At 44.0% G+C, this 20,915-nt stretch overlaps 1 protein-coding gene across 2 annotated transcripts in view; it reads right to left on the reverse strand.

Moving 5' to 3' along the window:
* Positions 1-5,435: 5,435 nt before the first annotated feature.
* slc38a9 (solute carrier family 38 member 9) overlaps positions 5,436-20,915 on the reverse strand; it is a 30,495-nt gene continuing 15,015 nt past the window's right edge. Inside the window, exons 7-15 of one of the 2 annotated variants that reach the window (XM_029710373.1) lie at positions 17,670-17,840; positions 17,345-17,404; positions 16,291-16,527; positions 15,513-15,620; positions 14,953-15,059; positions 11,737-11,850; positions 10,239-10,387; positions 7,856-7,945; positions 5,436-7,555 (exon numbers count right to left, since the gene is read on the reverse strand). In XM_029710373.1, coding sequence (XP_029566233.1) covers positions 7,390-7,555; positions 7,856-7,945; positions 10,239-10,387; positions 11,737-11,850; positions 14,953-15,059; positions 15,513-15,620; positions 16,291-16,527; positions 17,345-17,404; positions 17,670-17,840 — 1,202 coding nt within the window. In that variant the 3' untranslated portion in view covers positions 5,436-7,389. The remainder of the gene's footprint in view (positions 7,556-7,855; positions 7,946-10,238; positions 10,388-11,736; positions 11,851-14,952; positions 15,060-15,512; positions 15,621-16,290; positions 16,528-17,344; positions 17,405-17,669; positions 17,841-20,915) is intronic. The other variant, XM_029710374.1, reaches the window with a different exon arrangement.

Genomic DNA, 20,915 nt, shown 5'->3' on the forward strand with positions numbered 1-20,915 from the left:
TTCTGTCGGTATCGATAGTCTAAGAGTTCAACCACGTGGTATGGTTAAAAGTTCAGCAATCTACTCAAACTCAGGTTTATGGTCTCTACTCAAACCTTGGCCCTCTCGTGGTAAGCTGGTCTGCAACCTTTAGCCATCTCGTAATTGAGGTAAACTCGGTCTCGTCTCAAACCTCGGCCCTCTCGTTATCAAGGTAAGCTGGTCTGAAGTGTGAAAACCCAGGTGGGGGTTTTATTCAGAAGAGCAGAAAAGGGCCTGTCCCATGACACCAGACCATAACTGTGCTCATGGGCGGTCCTCTGATTTAGTTAAACTCCAAAGGGAATTGGAGTTTCCTTCATTAAACAGTCCAAAATCACATGACTCAATTTCAAACAGTTCCATCCCCACTCATTCATTTTATACAACAATTAGATGTAAGCCTCATAGCTGAGGCTATTGTATAAACAGCGTTATGGTAATCTGGCTGTATTGTCATGAGTTTCACAAAATTGTACCAAACGGACCAGTTCGTAGCTGGATTCTTCACCGATCTTTTATACCTTCTCCAGAACATAAATGTTGTTCAGTTCTCCAGTTCTGTGAGGTGGAAGATTTTTTTTTTGTTCTCTCTATGAAACTCGCTCTCTATACTGTGGCCATGAGAGGATCTCCTCCAGGAATTTACGACATCTCTTACAGAGCCTGGTGTCAGGAGTATAGAGAGGGGGATGGTGCTTGCAGTACCCAAAGAGGGCAACGTCATGACACCAGTGTGACCAAAGACATGACTGAAACAGGAACAAACAGTGGATATATACAAATGTGCTATTTGATGGTCTCTCACGGATGTGATTGTACAATGTACACACGATTTCAGTTTGAGTGTGTTACATGGGGGTTGAAGCTATGTTTATTTCGACATTATAAAGAAAAACATTTATAAACTATGGCAACACTGCCATGTTGATCTGAGCCTTGCTGTTGGAAAACCACATTAGTGTCCAACTTTCGGCTGTTGCCGATGCACCTCTCCCGCCTTCCCTCCTACTTTCGTCTACAGTCGGTTGCTATTGCCTTACCATTCAAAAGTGCCCTTTTTCCATTTGTCAGCTAATTGATTTGCAGGTGATGGCATCATGCCCAGTAATTGCTTATACAGTGCATTCGGAAAGTATTTAGGCACCGTGACTTTTTCCACATTTTATCACCTTAGAATAAGGCTAACATTTATTAAATGCTTTCCCCCACCCCTCAATCTACACACAATACCCCATAATGACAAAGAAAAAAACAGGTTTGAAATTTCTGCAAATGTATATTTTTTTTACATCACATTTTCCATAAGTATTCAGACCCTTTACTCCTGTACTTTGTTGAAGAACCTTTGGCAGCGATTACAGCCTAACGTCTTCTCGGGTATGACCGGCCATCCTACAATCTAAACTTGATGCCCTCAATCTCACACAAATTATCAATGAACCTACCAGGTACAACCCCAAATCCGTAAACACGGGCAACCTCATAGATGTCATCCTAACTAACTCGCCCTCCAAATACACCTCTGCTGTTTTCAATTAAGATCTTAGCGATCACTGCCTCATTGCCTGCATCCGTAATGGGTCTGCGACCAAACGACCACCCCTCATCACTGTCAAACGCTCCCTAAAACATTTCTGCGAGCAGTCCTTTCTAATCGACCTGGCCGGGGTATCCTGGAATGACATTGACCTCATCCCGTCAGTAGATGATGCCTGGATATTCTTTAAAAGTGCCTTCCTCACCATCTTAAATAAGCATGCCCCACAAAAATATTGAACTAGGAATAGATATAGTCCTTGGTTCACTCCAGACCTGTCTGCCCTTGACCAGCACAAAAACATCCTGTGGCGTTCTGCATTAGCATCGAATAGCACCCGTGATATGCAACTTTTCAGGGAAGTTAGGAACAAATATACACAGGCAGTTAGAAAAGCTGAGGCTAGCTTTTTCAAACAGAAATTTGCATCCTGTAGTACTAACTCAAAAAACTTCTGGGACACTGTAAAGTCCATGGAGAATAAGAGCACCTCCTCCCAGCTGCCACTGCTCTGAGGCTAGGAAACACTTACCACCGACAAATCCAATATAATTGAGAATTTCTATAAGCATTTCTCTACGGCTGGCCATGCTTTCCACCTGGCTACCCCTACCCCGGTCAACTGCCCGGCACCCTCCACAGCAACCCGCCAAAGCCCCCACCATTTCTCCTTCACCCAAATCCAGATAGCTGATGTTCTGCAAGAGCGGCAAAATCTGGACCCCTACAAATCAGCCGGGTTAGACAATCTGGACCCTCTCTAAAATTATCTGCCGAAATTGTTGCAACCCCTATTACTAGCCTGTTCAACCTCTCTTTCGTGTCGTCTGAGATTCCCAAAGATTGGAAAGCTGCCGCGGTCATCCCCCTCTTCAAAGGGGGGGGACACTCTCGACCCAAACTGCTACAGACCTATATCTATCCTACCCTGTCTTCGAAAGCCAAGTTAAACAGATTACCGACCATTTCGAATCCCACCGTACCTTCTCCGCTATGTAATCTGGTTTCAGAGCTGGTCATGGGTGCACCTCAGCCACGCTCAAGGTCCTAAACGACATCATAACCTCCATCAATAAGAGACATTACTGTGCAGCCATTTTCATCGACCTGGCCAAGGCTTTCGACTGTCAATCACCGCATTCTTATCGGCAGACTCAATAGCCTTGGCTTCTCAAATGACTGCCTCGCCTGGTTCACCAACTACTTCTCAGAGTTCAGTGTGTCAAATCGGAGGGCCTGTTGTCTGGACCTCTGGCAGTCTCTATGGGGGTGCCACAGGGTTCAATTCTCGGGCCGACTCTCTTCTCTGTATACATCAATGATGTCGCTCTTGCTGCTGGTGATTCTCTGAGCCACCTCTACGCAGACGACACCATTCTGTATACATCTGGCCCTTCTTTGGACACTCTGCTAACAAACCTCCAAACGAGCTTCAATGCCATACAACTCTCCTTCCGTGGCCTCCAACTGCTCTTAAACGCTAGTAAAACTAAGTGCATGCTCTTCAACCGATTGCTGCCCGCACCCTCCCACCCGACTAGCATCACTACTCTGGACGGTTCTGACCTAGAATATGTGGACAACTACAAATACCTGGGTGTCTGGTTAGACTAAACTCTCCTTCTAGACTCACATTAAGCATCTCCAATCTAAAATTACATCTAGAATCGGCTTCCTATTTTGCAACAAAGCCTCCTTCACTTATGCTGCTAAACATACCTTCGTAAAACTGACGATCCTACCAATCCTCGACTTCGCTAGGTAAAGCCCCACCTTACCATAGCACGCGCTCCAGCAGGTATATTTCACTGGTCATCCAATGCCAACACCTCCTTTGGCCGCCTTTCCTTCCAGTTCTCTGCTGCCAATGACTGGAACGAAATGCAAAAATCACTGAAGCTGGCGTCTTATATCTCCCTCTCTAACTTTAATGAGCATCAGCTGTCAGAGCAGTTTACCAATCACAGTACCTGTACACAGCCAATCTGTAAATTGCACACCCAACTGCCTCATCCCCATATAACTAACCATCTTGCTCTTTTGCACCCCAGTATCTCTACTTGCACATCATCATCTGCACATCTATCACTCCAGTGTTAATGCTAAATTGTAATTATTATTTCGCCTCTATGGCCTATTTATTGCCTTACCTCCCTAAAAAAAAGTAAAATAAAGTCGTCCTGTTGGAAGGTGAACCTTTGCCCCAGTCTGAGGTCCTGAGTGCTCTGGAGCAGGTTTTCATCAAGGAACTCTCTGTACTTTGCACATTCATCTTTCCCTCGATCCTGACTAGTCTCACAGTCCCAGCATTATGCTGCCACCACGCTTCGCCGTAGGGTTTCTTCCAGACATGACGCTTGGCATTCAGGCCAAAGAGTTCAATATTGGTTTCATCAGACAAGAGAATCTTGTTTCTCATGGTCTGAGTCCTTTAGGTGCCTTCTGGCAAACTCCAAGCAGGCTGTCATGTGCCTTTTACTGAAGAGTGGCTTCCATCTGGCCACTCTACCATAAAGGCCTGAGTGGTGGAATGCTGCAGAGATGGTTGTACTTCTGGAAGGTTCTTCCAATGAGCAGTGGCTTCCATCTGGCCACTCTACCATAAAGGCCTGAGTGGTGAGTGCTGCAGAGATGGTTGTACTTCTGGAAGGTTCTTCCAATTTCTTCAACCTCATGGCTCTGACATGCACTGTCAACTGTGGGATCTTATATAGACAGGTGTGTGCCTTTCCAAATCATGTCCAATCAATTGAATTTACCACAGATGGACTCCAAGTTGTAGAAACATCTCAAGGATGATCAATGGAAACAGGATGCACCTGAGCTCAATTTTGAGTCTCATAGCAAAGGGTCTGAATACTTATGTAAATAAAGTGTTTATTTTTAATACAGTAGCTAAAATTTCTAAAAATCTATTTCCTTTTTGCCATTCTGGGGTATTGTGTATAGATTAAGGCCAGTTTTTAACATTTAATCATTTTTAGAATAAGGCTGTAATGTAACAATGTGTAAAAAGTCAAAGGGTTTGAATACTTTCCAAATGCACTATGTAGAGAGGCACAAATGCCACCATGGCTCGTTGGTCAAAGCCTATGGGGAATTTCATTTCTGTAGGGTTTTTGGATAAACTCTATAGTATTCACAGGCTAAGGAGGTCACACGTTTTTTCTACGAGAATCTTCATCAACTAATGTAACGTTTTGTGAATTTTGAAGCATTTATGTAATTAAAAAAGCATTAAGGCTTCATAATTCCTAAAGGTCTCTCTCTCTAGTTCCAACTGTTCTGCCTGCAGCTGTGGAACCCTGACCTGTTCACCAGACCCGCTACCTGTCCCAGACCTACCTGTACAGCACTTTGAGATATCAGCTGATATAAGAAGGGCTATATAAATAAATTTGATTTGAAGATCTACTAAACCGGTGTTAACCTCAGACCTTATTTTTCTGCGTTTATCCCAAATCCCTATTGGTATGGCCAAACGAACCAGAGGTAACTAATTTACGCTTTTAGGACTACAAGCTGGCGAGCTCTTTAGAGCACATGTATACAGTTACTTTGTTATAACTGCGGACACGCAAAGTATTTTACAGTGAGGTATTATTTTCATGTGCTTTACGGTGAATACTCTGTCCATGTGCTTATGTACATTTCTCCACTAGTTATTTAGCTATAACTTGTATGTTAATATGGAGACAGAATTGCTAGCTTGTATGCTAAGACTGGCTTCGTTGTCATTCCTCATGCTGAAGGCTATTTGGCCTGTTTCTATAAGTCTGCTCCCTTGTGGACCTTTTTAGTTGCCGTTTCCTTTGTAAATCAATGGTGCATTTATAACCATCATGGGTTATAAATGATTCCAATAGCAGTTTGTTACTTCATTGTAATATTGTTTATTACTATATCCTAATAGTATTTTAATTACTTATCATTATTCCTCTCTTCATTCTGTAATTGCAGACAACCACACACACACACACACACACACACACACATTTAGAACCCCCTGTGAATATAATTGCCATTAAAAACACCATAACTCGAACTGGAATTGCTAACATATATTACTTACCAAAGAATGAGGCCAGCTTTTGTATGACAAGCAACATTTAGTGAACGTACACTCCATTACACCACCCCCTACACAATCCCTTTATCCATCCGATAACATTAAGGTGCAGTTTCTCTGAAGAATTAGAGAGAAGAACTGTATGTAGCAACAACAACAAAAAGTTCATAACAGAGTTAGCTTCCATTTGTTCAAGTATACGGTTGGTGCTCCACTATGGCAGATGAACATTATGAGGTTTACCCTAGGATAAGCTTTCCAAATCCTAGTGGGGAAAATACAGAACTCACCCAAGATCAGCATCTCGGGGCAACTTTACCTTACAATAACAATGTAATACATTTAAGGAAAAATACCACAAACTATTTTCATATTTGTTTCATTAGTCTACTGTTGATACGGTCCCAAAATGTTTTACGTCAGCAATCAAGTTTAAGATACAACTTTCAAAATAATTTTATCTTAAACTTGATTGCTGACGTAAAACATTATTGGACCGTATCAACAATGGACTAATGAAACAAATATGAAAATAGTTTTGAGTGGTATTTCCCTTTATGAGCCAGGGAACAAATGAACTCCCTAATCCCACCCAAATATCCACATGGGCCAAGAAAATTCAAAAGGCCTAAAACAGTCACCACAATAAATCGCTTCCCTGCTTTTACACGTCAAATAATTCCATCCAGATTTCCCCTCCCCCTCAAAAACATACAATGAATACAGGACATGATTTGTGCATTTTCCCAGAATAATATATACTATATAGAATGTATAGTGTTCAAACAGAGAGGTGAGAATGGGAGGGAGGGGAAAATGTTTAAGGGAATCATTCAGTAACATTTCTCAGTCAAATGCTTCACTCTCTGGGGAATTATGCTGCAGAAAGTCTGATCACATGATTATCTATTGATAACTCTCCCACAGACTTCTTACCGTTGCACTGTTCTACTTTGAAGCAAGCTACGCACACATTATTTATAATCAAATTATTAAATTGGGTTGCTTCTACTGTGTTCTACATATTAATTGCATTTAAACAAAAAATTAAATATGAGTGTATTTTACGCTGATGAGAACAGTGCTTAAATTGTTCAAACTACAATGGAAACCCCCAAATAAATCAACCTAAAAAGAGGAAATAACAAAAGATTAGTTATCAGAACAGTACATGAGAACAAGGCTGTGCAAGGCTAGCTCAGTCCTACTGAACTACCAAAAAAAACAAATAATTAAATCAACATAAAATAACCTAAAACATTTCTGCACCATCATGTTGAAGGAGGACAGTTCTGAGGTGAAAGTCAATGCCCTTAAAAAAAAAAGTCAGAATGATTAGGGTTAACATGTTTGTGGAGGGAGCAAAACTAACGTAAAACATCCAAAGAAGCAATCTAAATTGACATGAAACTCCCACTAAAAGAAGAGAACGTGCAGTTAAAGTAGAAAGACAGCTTCCCCAGAGATTCCCCAGAGACTGCTCCCTGTGCAAACCAGACCATGAGAGTTGGACACTGTATGCCGTCTCCTGCATCTCTCTGAACCGTACACAATGTATACAAAAGGCTTGTGCCGGGTCGTAATCATCAGGGCACTCAACAGAAAGTTGAAACATTTTGCGTCGGAAAACTAAAATTAGCATTTCATAATGGACAAGTCCAAGTCGTCCCACCTCCCTGTTTCTGTCCATTTTCTTCCATTTGGTGACTAATGAACACGACCCAGCTTCATTGAGGGACAGACCAACCAAGTAGTGGCATAACTACATGAAGAACTGTCCTGCCACATTGGCCACGCCCAGGACAATGAGGAGGCTGTGGAAGATGGCCGAGGGCCAGCTGAGCTCCCCTCTACGCTTCTGGGAGATCATGTGGACTAGAGAGGGGAAGACAAAGACCAGGGCCAGGCCACACGTCGCCCCTGAGTACCTGGGAGTTGAAACAGAGAGAACAGATCTATATGGACTGAGCAAGAGAAGGTTTAAATTCAAAGAGGGGGCGTTATTTTACTGTGAGACTATGGGCTAAGCGTGTGTGAAAATAAAATGTTAGTGTCAATCGTGCATTAATGTCAATGGAGGAATTTGAAAGATAATTTCAATACCAATATCTCAAGGATTTTGCCCTACATTTTTATTTTCCATTTGCAAGGAATACCTTGTTTTTGGTTCTCTTTATCAACAAAAATCTTCATAATTTCTCATTTACCTATCTTAGCAGCCATCTTACCTTATAATGGAGCCAATGTTGGGGTAATACTTCGCCATGCAGACACCAGTGCCAACGATGAAAATGTTCAGAGTGAAAACGTGGAAGAAACTAGGGGATAAAGAGATGAAGAATTGTAACATTTTGTAGAAAGCTTGTTTTAACCATTAAAGCTTCAACACACAAGACTGGCCCCTCTTCCAATGAGGGGTACATTAGCTGGGGTAAAGACTGCAACTGAGAAACATCACCTTTTCACACTAGAACTGCCATAGGCCAATGCCTCGTACCGTTAGATGTTGTAATTAAAATAAATCTGCGTTTTTAAAAGCAATGTCCTCCTTCCCTGACTTTTCATATATATATATATATATATATATATATATATATATATATATATATATATATATATATATATATATATATATATATATATATATATATATATATATCATTGTATTTTACATTGTGTTATAAAGATTGACAGCTGAGCAAAGTATTTAGAGCCATTTTTTTCCCCCCTCACATCTATCTTAAAAGGGTAGGAATGTGCATCTTTAAACACATTCATTTACCATTCTAAATTCAAATCTGCTGCTGATGATCTCACGGAGGTGGGCCTCTCTGAACTGGAGCTGAATGTGTGTGTCTAAATGATGTATGTACAGTCGTAGCCAAAAGTTTTGAGAATGACACAAATATACATTTTCACAAAGTCTGCTGCCTCCGTTTGTATGATGGCAATTTGCATATACTCCAGAATGTTATGAAGAGTGATCAGATGAATTGCAATTAATTGCAAAGTCCCTCTTTGCCATGCAAATGAACTGAATCCCCCCCCCCCCAAAAAAAAAATTCCACTGCATTTCAGCCCTGCCACAAAAGGACCAGCTGACATCATGTCAGTGATTCTCTCGTTAACACAGGTGTGAGTGTTGACGAGGACAAGGCTGGAGTTCACTCTGTCATGCTGATTGAGTTCGAATAATAGACTGGAAGCTTCAAAAGGAGGGTGGTGCTTGTTCTTCCTCTGTCAACCATGGTTACCTGCAAGGAAACACGTGCCGTCATCATTGCTTTGCACAAAAAGGGCTTCATAGGCAAGGATATTGCTGCCAGTTAGATTGCACCTAAATCAACTATTTATCGGATCGTCAAGAACTTCAAGTAGAGCGGTTCAATTGTTGTGAAGAAGGCTTCAGGGCGCCCAAGAAAGTCCAGCAAGCGCCAGGACCGTCTCCTAAAGTTGATTCAGCTGCAGGATCGGGGCAGGTGTGAGTGCATCTGCACGCACAGTGAGGTGAAGACTTTTGGAGGATGGCCTGGTGTAAAGAAGGGCAGCAAAGAAGCCACTTCTCTCCAGGAAAAACATCAGGGACAGACTGATATTCTGGAAAAGGTACAGGGATTGGACTGCTGAGGACTGGGGTAAAGTCATTTTCTCTGATGAATCCCCTTTCCGATTGTTTTGGGCATCCGGAAAAAAGCTTGTCCGGAGAAGACAAGGTGAGCGCTACCATCAGTCCTGTGTCATGCCAACAGTAAAGCATCCTGAGACCATTCATGTGTAGGGTTGCTTCTCAGCCAAGGGAGTGGGCTCACTCACAATTTTGCCTAAGAACACAGCCATGAATAAAGAATGGTACCAACACATCCTCCGAGAGCAACTTCTCCCAACCATCCAGGAACAGTTTGGTGACGAACAATGCCTTTTCCAGCATGATGGAGCACCTTACCATAAGGCAAAAGTGATAACTAAGTGGCTCAGGGAATGGATTAAAGTCACGGCAGAATACCCTGAGATCGCCACAACAGCACTGAAAACCCTGTTGCCATTTCCGACATCCTATTTGTGTGAAGCGGGATTTTCTGCAGTGACAGCAACCAAAACAAAATGACGGAGTAGACTGGACATAAGCAACACACTTCGGGTGTCATTGTCTCCCATTACCCCTAGATGGGACCGTCTCGTTGCAGAGAAACAAGCTCAGGGCTCCCACTGATTTAGCGTTATGGTGAGTTGTATTTTTCCATACACTATACATTTGTTTTTGTGTTGCATCTTATTTTTAAGGCATGTTTAAACGTTACCATAGCGACCAGAGAGTGTTACTCATGTTATGTTGTTGGTGCGATGTTACGAGGACACTGCTAATAAAGTTGCATACAAGTACACAGTGGATTCACGTTTATTATTATAATATTTTTTAAAAAATACCACAGTTTTTATGCCGGTCGTATCATTTTATTTTGTGTATTTATCCGCCACACCTTAAAGGCCGGTCCGTGAAAATATTGGTCTGACATTAAACCGGTCCGTGGCCCAAAAAAGGTTGGGGACCGCTGATGTAGGGTTTCTCATCCACTATGGGACAAGGCTAGGGCCGGTGGGAGTGGCTGTTACCTGGGGTAGTGTTTGCCGAAGACCTGGCTCATCATCTGGACACGCACCAGGTAGCCCAGCAGGGGGTAGACAGTGGTCATCTGGAAAAGCAGACAGGTCCGTGCCACAAACACCAGCACGTCACTGCTGGGGAAGTTATCCAGGAAGTTCTGTAGTAAACAGACAAAAGACAGAATGTCAGAAGGGTGGCAACTGTCATTTCATAACCCCAAACTTAAAGGAGTAGGGTGAAGTTGCCCCTAGACACTGATCTTGGGCCAGCTTTGCATTTTCCCCACTATATGGTTATGGTTAGGATTGGGGGAGGGGAAGCTGATCCTAGATCTGTACCTACGGGAGACCACCCTGGAGCCAACTCAGATACTTGTAGTCATATAGTGTGTGTGGACACCTGCTCGTCAAACATCTCATTCCAAAATCAGAGGCATTAATATGGAGTTGGTCCCCCCTTTGACACTAACAGCCTCCACTCTTCTGGGAAGGCTTTCCACTAGATGTTGGAACATTGCTGTGGGGACTTGCTTCCATTCAGCCACAAGAGCATTAGTGAGGTCAGGCACTGATGTTGGGCGATTAGGCCTGGTTCACAGTCGACGTTCCAATTCCTCCCAAAGGTGTTCGGTGGGGTTGAGATCAGGGCTCTGTGCAGGCCAGTCAAGTTCTTCTACACAGATCTCGACAAACCATTTCTCTATTGACCTCGCTTTGTTCCCGGGGGCATGGTCATGCTGAAACAGTGAAGGGCCCCAAATTGTTGCCACAAAGTTAGAAGCACAGAATCATATAGAATGACGTATGCTGTAGCGTTAAGATATCCCTTCACTGGAACTAAGTGGCGTTGCCCGAACCATAAAAAACAGCCCCAGATCATTATCCTATACAGTTGGCACAGTGTATTCGGGCAGGTAGCGTTCTCCTGGCATCCGCCAAACCCAGATTTGTCCATCAGACTTCCAGATGAGGATGCATGATACATCACTCCAGAGAACGCATTTACACTGCTCCAGGGTCCAATGGAAGCGAGCTTTACACCAGTCCAGCTGACGCTTGGCATTGCGACACTTCGCGGCTGAGCCAGTTGTTCCTAGACATTTCCACTTCACAATAACAGCACTTACATTTGACCGGGGCAACTCCAGCAGCGCAGATATTGACAGTGCCACGTTGAAAGTCACTGAGCTCTTTAGTACGGGCCATTCTACTGTCAATGTTTGTCTATGGAGATTGCGTGGCTGTGTGCTCAATTTTATATACCAGTCAGCAACGGATGTGGCTGAAATAGCCGAATCCACTAATTTGAAGGGGTGTCCACATACTGTTGTATATATAGCGTAGACATGAGAGTTAAGACATAACTGCTAGAGGTGAAGTCAAAGAAGAGGGGAATATCCACTCTGCTCTCCTCCAGGTCTTGGAGGTTTAACTTGTGTTGTCCAGTTCCTGTTATTTAGCACGTACATAAAACCCTCTCTCTTCAAAAGTGAAGTGAAAGCCTTACTGGTTCAATGCAGTCTTTTGACAGAGGAGGGGAGGGGAACGCAGCAAAGATCAACACTCCCACGTATAGGTACGTCAGTCCCACCAGTAGGTAGGCCACAGACAAGTCCCGCACCTGAAATCACAACACAACATAGTTTATTTCATGACAGAACACAATAGACAACAGATGGAATGTTTATACACCTGAGTTGCTTGCTGTTTGGGGTTTTAGACTGGGTTTCTGTACAGCACTTTGTGACATCAGCTGATGTAAGAAGGGCTTTATAAATACATTTGAATGATATCTTTATTACTTCATTATACAAAGGAAACTTTTTGTTGTTGATGCTGACAGTGTTCAACCCCCGCACACAACAGGCTGGGTGCAGCACAGGGTCAGCCGCAGGAAGAAAGTAGGTTAGGGGTTAAGTGCCTTGCTCAAGGGCAACAAAACCACACTCAAACAGACTATTCTTCACAGCACTGTTGGTGACCAGGTTATGCTCACCAGAGTTCAAAGTTTGGCAAAGAAGACAATTGTAGTCTATTTTATCAGGTAAAGGAATTGCTCAAAATCGTCAGGACAAGCACACGAGGCGTCTAAAGTTTGCCTCCAATAGTAACGGTAGTGAGACTAGTGAGTGAATATACTGGGGGTTGTGGGTAAGAGAAAAAAAAAAGGTAAGTTAAAATTAACAGGAAACAGAGACTGCAGCCACAGACTTAATGGAACAATGGGAAGTGCACCGGGCTCTGGTCAAAAGTGCAGTAGGGAATAGGGTCCCATTTGGGACGTACGATTAGTCTACTCCGTAATGCTGACAAGCCACTTCTTTTCTCTCAACAGTGGTTTTCAGAACAAAAAGCCCTGACACGGTGTGACTAATGTAAAAAAAAAAAAAAAAAGAAGCCTGTTCAGCAAAAAAGTAAAAATAAAAATAGACGGTAAAAATGTGTGTGGTCAAATGTTAATGGTTAGTCATACATAACACCAGCAGTCTCAAACTGAATGTAGTTGGAGAAAAGAAGTGGTTAACGGCCCAGTGAGACCAAACGCTACAGAGCAGTTAGGCATCGTAAAGCTCTCTCTGTGTGGGTGCATCTTCCAAACAGCATGCACAACGTCACATTGGCTGTTAGCCTATCTAGCAAGACCATCCGTCCTCCAATTGGTTACTGCGCGGTCACGTCACTGCTAAACTTTGGACTTTGAGCTCATAGTCACTAACAGTCATGTCTTGTTCACCCATTGGAAATAATAAATTGCATTTGTAGACTGTTTTCATTTACAGACATTAATCAAAGGTCTTTAGTATATATATATATATATATATATATATATATATATATATATATATATATATATATATATAAATAAGAATCCCCACTCTTTACATTGTGAGCAACCATAAAATACATTTTTCAAATGGTCTCCGGTAGTTTGATGGCTAGAGATAGTGCCTGGTGTAATATAGGTAAATAATACGTTATTTTAAGAACTTTTCACGACACTAAAAGTCACTTTACATACCAGAAAATCAGCAGGATAAAAAGCTATAAAAATCACATTAAAAATAAGAATATAAAAAGAACACTAAACATAATGACAGACTATCCAGGGAAGTGAACTAAGATGGAGGATAAAATCTAAGACAACAGAGAATCTGGGTAAGCCTGTGTGAAGAGGTGTGTCTTTAGTGTGGACTAGAATATGTGTATGGATCGTGAGGTTCTGACATGGAGAGGGAGGGAGGTCCAGAGCTGGGGAGCTGCACTGCTGAAAGCCTGGTCTCCCATGGAGCGGAGCCTGGTGCCTGGTGAGGAGGTCAGTGTCAGAGGAGCACAGTGAACAGGTGGTAGTGTTGGGGTTCAGGAGGTCAGAGGAGCACAGTGAACAGGTGGTAGTGTTGGGGTTCAGGGGGTCAGTGTCAGAGGAGCACAGTGAACAGGTGGTAGTGTTGGGGTTCAGGAGGTCAGAGGAGCACAGTGAACAGGTGGTAGTGTTGGGGTTCAGGAGGTCAGAGGAGCACAGTGAACAGGTGGTAGTGTTGGGGTTCAGGAGGTCAGAGGAGCACAGTGAACAGGTGGTAGTGTTGGGGTTCAGGAGGTCAGAGGAGCACAGTGAACAGGTGGTAGTGTTGGGGTTCAGGAGGTCAGAGGAGCACAGTGAACAGGTGGTAGTGTTGGGGTTCAGGGGGTCAGTGTCAGAGGAGCACAGTGAACAGGTGGTAGTGTTGGGGTTCAGGAGGTCAGAGGAGCACAGTGAACAGGTGGTAGTGTTGGGGTTCAGGAGGTCAGAGGAGCACAGTGAACAGGTGGTAGTGTTGGGGTTCAGAAGGTCAGAGGAGCACAGTGAACAGGTGGTAGTGTTGGGGTTCAGGAGGTCAGAGGAGCACAGTGAACAGGTGGTAGTGTTGGGGTTCAGGAGGTCAGAGGAGCACAGTGAACAGGTGGTAGTGTTGGGGTTCAGGAGGTCAGAGGAGCACAGTGAACAGGTGGTAGTGTTGGGGTTCAGGAGGTCAGAGGAGCACAGTGAACAGGTGGTAGTGTTGTGGTTCAGAAGGTCAGTGTCAGGGGAGCACAGTGAACAGGTGGTAGTGTTGGGGTTCAGGGGGTCAGTGTCAGAGGAGCACAGTGAACGGGTGGTAGTGTTGGGGTTCAGGAGGTCAGAGGAGCACAGTGAACAGGTGGTAGTGTTGGGGGTTCAGGAGGTCAGAGGAGCACAGTGAACAGGTGGTAGTGTTGGGGGTTCAGGAGGTCAGAGGAGCACAGTGAACAGGTGGTAGTGTTGGGGGTCCAGGAGGTCAGAGGAGCACAGTGAACGGGTGGTAGTGTTGGGGTTCAGGAGGTCAGAGGAGCACAGTGAACAGGTGGTAGTGTTGGGGGTTCAGGAGGTCAGAGGAGCACAGTGAACAGGTGGTAGTGTTGGGGGTTCAGGAGGTCAGAGGAGCACAGTGAACAGGTGGTAGTGTTGGGGGTTCAGGAGGTCAGAGGAGCACAGTGAACAGGTGGTAGTGTTGGGGGTTCAGGAGGTCAGAGGAGCACAGTGAACAGGTGGTAGTGTTGGGGGTTCAGGAGGTCAGTAAGGTATGTGGGCGCCAGTCCATTGACTGGCCAACTAACTCACGTTGTTCTCCTGGTGTAATGGAGACATAACCGCTAGCGTGGCCAACTAACTCACGTTGTTCTCCTGGTGTAATGGAGACATAACCACTAGCGTGGCCAACTAACTCACGTTGTTCTCCTGGTGCTTGTTGCTCTTCATCAAGGTGATGATGCAGTTGTGGATGAAGAAGGCCAGGGTGAGAACACCAGTCAGCTGAGGGAACAGCAGCCTGAACTCTGGGGGGTGGACACACACACACACACACACACACACACACACGTTACCAAGTTAGTTGCATAAATTAACTTACAGCAAATAAGGAGGGGTCTGTCATAGTTAAAAAACTTGACATGTTATCCTATTGATTTGTAAAGGCCTGACCCCAAACTAAGGTATCAATCTCCCCAGACATACAAATTGAACAGGAAGAGACCGCCCAACTGTCTGCAAACACTGATTAAGATAGCATTGTTGATTAATGGGCAGAGAATATCCAAGGTATTTTGGGGTCAAAGTTGTGGAAAATCACTGGGCCGCCTCATCGTAACTCATCATTATCGGCACCTATTTGTAGACAATTACATCATCCATCACCATTGCCACCTTTTTTTGTAAACGATGACATCATAATCACCATTGCCACCTTTTTTTCATAAACAATTAAAATCATAGTCGTCATAATAATTTACCTGGGACGTAGAACTGAGTGGATTCTAACCAATGGAACTCCAGGTGAAAGCCCAGACGAATAGCCTTCAGTGTGACCAGGATGATAAGGTAGACCACAGATATGGTACCTGGGGGGGGGGTAGAGATCAATAAGGCAATAGAAGTCGTACAAGGCAGCCAGAAAACAGAGACACACAGCACGTCACCAAACAATAACTCACGTCAACCCGTTCACTGCACTTTAATAAAAAGCTGACTGCTTTTTCCAGAGTCAAGCCATTGTTTGCGTGCCTCATTGACAACCATGAGCAAAAATGACTTCTACTTTCACTAGCCATGGCAAAAAAGGTTATATCATTGAACTGAGCTTTCATTAACGATAGCTAGACAATAAAAATACAAAACTTGGGGAAAATCCATAATAGCTCCTCACAAACATAATGAATTTATAAAATGCATAGATTGTATACCTTTCTCCCAAAGTGTACAGTTGAACAGTCCCTTGGTGGAAACTCACTCTAATGCTTACACCTAACCAATGCTTTTAAACCATGAAAGGGAAAGTGCAAAAGAACTGGGACTTAGCTTCAGTTAGCATAGACCAGCTCTTAATTCTGGTCCTGGGGACATCGCTGTTTTTGCCTTGACACACCTGATTCCTCTACTCAAAGGTTTGATGAGTTGATTATTTGAGTCAGGTGTGTAGTGCTAGGGGGAGGAAACTAAAATGTGTACCCCTTTGGGTCCCCGGGACCAGGATTGAGAAACATTGGCATAGGCGGTTCCTCCAGTCCTTACCCAGGAAGGTGAAGCGGGCGAAGAAGGAGGCAGAGCGGAAGTTGAGCAGCGGCAGCAGCAGGATAATGAGGTAGAATGGGATGGTGTTGGTCTTGCTCCACCAGCGGTCGAACACCGCTGTGTCTGACGTGTCGTTGCCATAGTAGTAGTAGTTGTTGTTGTTGTTCAGGTAGAGGCCGCTGATGCCGCTGCTGCAGTTCCCTTTGTGGTCCCCTGTGTCGGGGAACGGGCAGATCACTGGGGGAGGCAGATGGGTGTTAGGGAACAGGCAGATCACTGGGTGCGGTACTCTAGGACAGGGCGAGGGTGCGGTACTCTAGGACAGGGCGAGGGTGCGGTACTCTAGGACAGGGCGAGGGTGCGGTACTCTAGGACAGGGCGAGGTACTCTAGGACAGAGTTTAGTTTGCCAATGGTTGGCAAAAGCACAACCAGATCTGGGACCAGGCTAGAGGATGGTGACTATAGAACAAAAAACTTTTGCACATCTGAACGTATTGTGATGGAACACCTAGACAGATGCGTAGAAGATTCAAAAACGAAAGTGAAAAGTTGTTTGTTTTGCAAGTATACACAGTGTGCGGCAGTCATTTACATGACTCAGTCTATGGGAGAGCGGAGCGAAACAGAGCAGCCTATGGGAGAGTGGAGCGAAGCAGAGCAGCCTATGGGAGAGCGGAGCGAACCAGAGCAGCCTATGGGAGAGCAGAGCGAACCAGAGCAGCCTATGGGAGAGCAGAGCGAGCCAGAGCAGCCTATGGGAGAGCGGAGCGAGCCAGAGCAGCCTATGGGAGAGCGGAGCGAGCCAGAGCAGCCTATGGGAGAGCGGAGCGAGCCAGAGCAGCCTATGGGAGAGCGGAGCGAACCAGAGCAGCCTATGGGAGAGCGGAGCGAACCAGAGCAGCCTATGGGAGAGCGGAGCGAACTAAAGTAATCTGATAGTGCAACTGCAGCATGGTTGGATATCAAAATAGGAACAATAATGTAATACAAGTTAAGGCTTGATGGGAGATTGGATAGTGATACATAAATTACACATGAAGAACGAGTCTCACCTCTTTCTGACCCGTTGGTTCCAAACTCTGTATCTGACATGCTGACATTATGCGCATAGTCTGTAGAAGGTAGAAACAGATTAGCAACAGTTCAAGATGAGCAAGATAACATTTTAGAAATCCTTTGGTGTGTGAATACTGGTGAAACACTAAATGATGGTTCAATTCTACTTCTGAAAACGTAAATAACATCAAGTTTGTATAGTTCTCTAAACTCGGTTGTAAAAATCACAGTATTTGTACTATACGTTATATTTTGTATAATTGAGGATATGAATTACAGTACACAAATGTATTTAATTTATAGTTATATAGGATGACTTACTGTAGATGAATTTGCCCGTGTTGAAGAGGAAGTTGGACATTAGGACCCAGTAGACCACCATAGCACCAATGAGTGACACCATGGAGAACACCAGACTGGACCACTGGCCAAACTTCCCAAAGTAATATTTACACACGTCAGGGAACTCCCAGTCTGACGTGTCGATGTACGCTGCAAAAACGGAGACAAATAGGATGTGTGTTTAAAGTCAGTAACAGGGGTGGACAATGAAAGGGTCCCCGAGGGCCACTGTCTACTGGTTTCCCACACATTCAGGTTTTTATTTTTTTGGGGGGGGGGAGGGGTTTCACCATCTTGGCCTTGCAGGTTAACCAAGGGTGTTCAATGGCGTGAAACAATCACAACAGGTAGAAAAGTAATGTGTACAGCTGACATGGCTCACAATTCTACATGATAAACATTTATACCTGATCTGCACAATACATTTCTATCTGAAAGTTCAGTAAAGTCACCCCCTCCTGAACAGTCCCCTGGTACTATGTGATTTTAGCATTCAGTGCTATAGAGACAAAAGCAGCAGGGTCGCGTTCAGTACGGTGTGCAACGTCAAATTCAACGGAAACGGTACTGAACGACCAGTTGAAGAACGTTGCGATTATGGTAACCCATAGGGAAGTGACCATATGGAGTGCTGCACGCGTTGTCCGATTTTCAAAATGGTCACACCCATATTGATCAGGCCACACCCACCACACAGGAGCAAACGTACCTCAAAGGCTGTTGAAGAAAGGTGTGCACCGTTTTGGGGACACGCATCATTCAGCAAAAACCGCCCCGTAATATAGCAAACGTTGAAACGAACTGAACGCACCCCAGGGTCGTGTACCTCTGGCATACAGATATACAGTGCATTCGGAAATTATTCAGACCCCTTGACTTTTGCCACATTTTGTTACAGCCTTATTCTAAAATGGAATTTAAAAAAAAAAATCCCCTCAATCTACACACAATACCCCATAATGACAAAGCAAAAACAGGTTTTTAGAAATGTTAGCAAATTTATTACAAATAAAAAAATTGAAATATCAAATTTACATAAGTATTCAGATCTTTTACTCAGTACTTTGTTGAAGCACCTTTAGCAGCAATTTCAGCCACACGTATGACGCTACAAGCTTGGCACGCCTGTATTTGGGGATTTTCTCCCATTCTTGTCTGCAGATCCTCTCAAGCTCTGTCAGGGTGGATGGGGAGCGTCGCTGCACAGCTATTTTAGGTCTCTCCAGAGATGTTCGATCGGGTTCAAGTCCAGGCTCTGGCTGGGCCACTCAAGGACATTCAGAGACTTGTCCCGAAACTACTCCTGCGTTGTCTTGGTTGTGTGCTTAGGGTTGTCCTGTTAGAAGGTGAACCTTTGCCCCAGTCTGAGGTCCCGAGTGCTCTGAAGCAGGTTTTCATCAAGGATCTCTCTGTACTTTGCACGTTCATCTTTCCCTCGATCCTGACTAGTCTCACAGTCACTGGCGCTGAAAAACATCCCCACAGCATGATGCTGCCACCACCATGCTTCACCGTAGGGATGGTGCCAGGTTTCCTCCAGATGTGACGCTTGGCAGTCAGGCCAAAGAGTTCAATCTTGGTTTCAGAAGTCCAGAGAATCTTGTTTCTCATGGTCAGAGTCCTTTAGGTGCCTTTTGGCAAACTCCAAGTTGGCTGTCATGTGCCTTTAACTGAGGAGTGGTTTCTGTCTGGCCACTCTACCATAAAGGCCTGATTGGTGGAGGGCTGAACAGATGGTTGTTCTTCTGGAAGGTTCTCCCATCTCTACAGAGGAACTCTAGAGCTCTTTCAGAGTGACCATCGGGCTCTTGGTCACCTCCCTGACCAAGGCCCTTCTCTCTCGATTGCTCAGTTTGGCCGGGCAGCCAGCTGTAGGAAGATTCTTGGTAGTTCCAAACTTCTTCTATTTAAGAATGATGGAGGCCACTGTGTTCTTGGGGACCTTCAACGCTGCAGAAATGTTTTGGTATCTTTCCCCAGATCTGTGCCTTCGACACAATCCTGTCTCGGAGCTCTACGGACAATTCCTTTGACTTCATGGCTTGGTTTTTGTTCTGACATCCACTGTCAACTGTGGGACCTTTTATAGACAGGTGTGTGCCTTTCCAAATCATGTCCAATCAATTGAATTTACCACAGGTGGACTCCAATCAAGTTGTAGAAACAGCAAGGAAGATCAATGGAAACAGGATGCATTTGAGCTCAATTTCAAGTCTCATAGCAAAGGGTCTGAATACTTATGTAAATAGGTATTCCTGTTTTATATTTGTTATAAAATTGGCACAAATTTCTAAAAACCAGTTTTTGTTTAATCATTATGGGGTATTGTGTGTAGATGAGGGAAAAAAAGTATTTAATACATTTTAGATTAAGGCTGAAACGTAACAAAATGTGGGAAAAAGGAAGGGGTCTGAATATTTTCCTCATGCACTGTTATAGAACATGTACTGTAGGCTTGTAAAACAGTACTGTCCCACATGTGACCGGGGATAAACTGCCTGGCTATGACATTACTCAGCGCACCATGCCCCGAGGTGCTAACAGTAGCATGCTGGTGTGACAGCAGCCTCATCGACACTGGGCAACTGCAGACAACTGCTACTCTACAATGTTCTACAGACAACAGCTACTCTACACAATGTGAGGGGACACGGCTGTCAATCATCCCATGTCACATAACTAACCTCTCAACAATCAGGCACTTATCTATTCAAAAACTTTTTTTTTTAACCTAAACTTGTGACAGATTTAATACGATCACAACTGTTGCTGAAATAAATACATTCAGGCCTTCTGGCATCAGACTTGTCAATTGAAAGCAATACAATTCAAACAGGGGTGTTAAACTCTTTTTGACCTGGGGCCGCATTCAGTCTTCACCGAAGTCCGGGTGTGATGCACTTAGAATGTATTACATTTCCTTGCCGTAAAATTTGCACAAAAAAAAAAAAGGCCTCTTACCCATCACTTCAATTTGATGCTCCCTGACTGTCTAGCTTTGTTTCGATGACATGACTGTTAGCTAGCTGAACAGAGTGAAGACTATACATGTAGATCCATTATCATTTCTATAGCTTATATATGGTTTTACTATTTTCAATGTCAATTAATAAAATAGTAAAAAAATATATATCATTATTTGTTTTACTCAAACCGCCCGTGGGCCGGATGTGTGACAGCCCTGCTCTAAACACTTTTAGACAGGAGGTGAAAGAAAGACATGTG

The sequence above is a fragment of the Salmo trutta genome, chromosome 23 (assembly GCF_901001165.1).
Source record: "Salmo trutta chromosome 23, fSalTru1.1, whole genome shotgun sequence".
Taxonomy (NCBI): Eukaryota; Metazoa; Chordata; class Actinopteri; order Salmoniformes; family Salmonidae; genus Salmo; species Salmo trutta.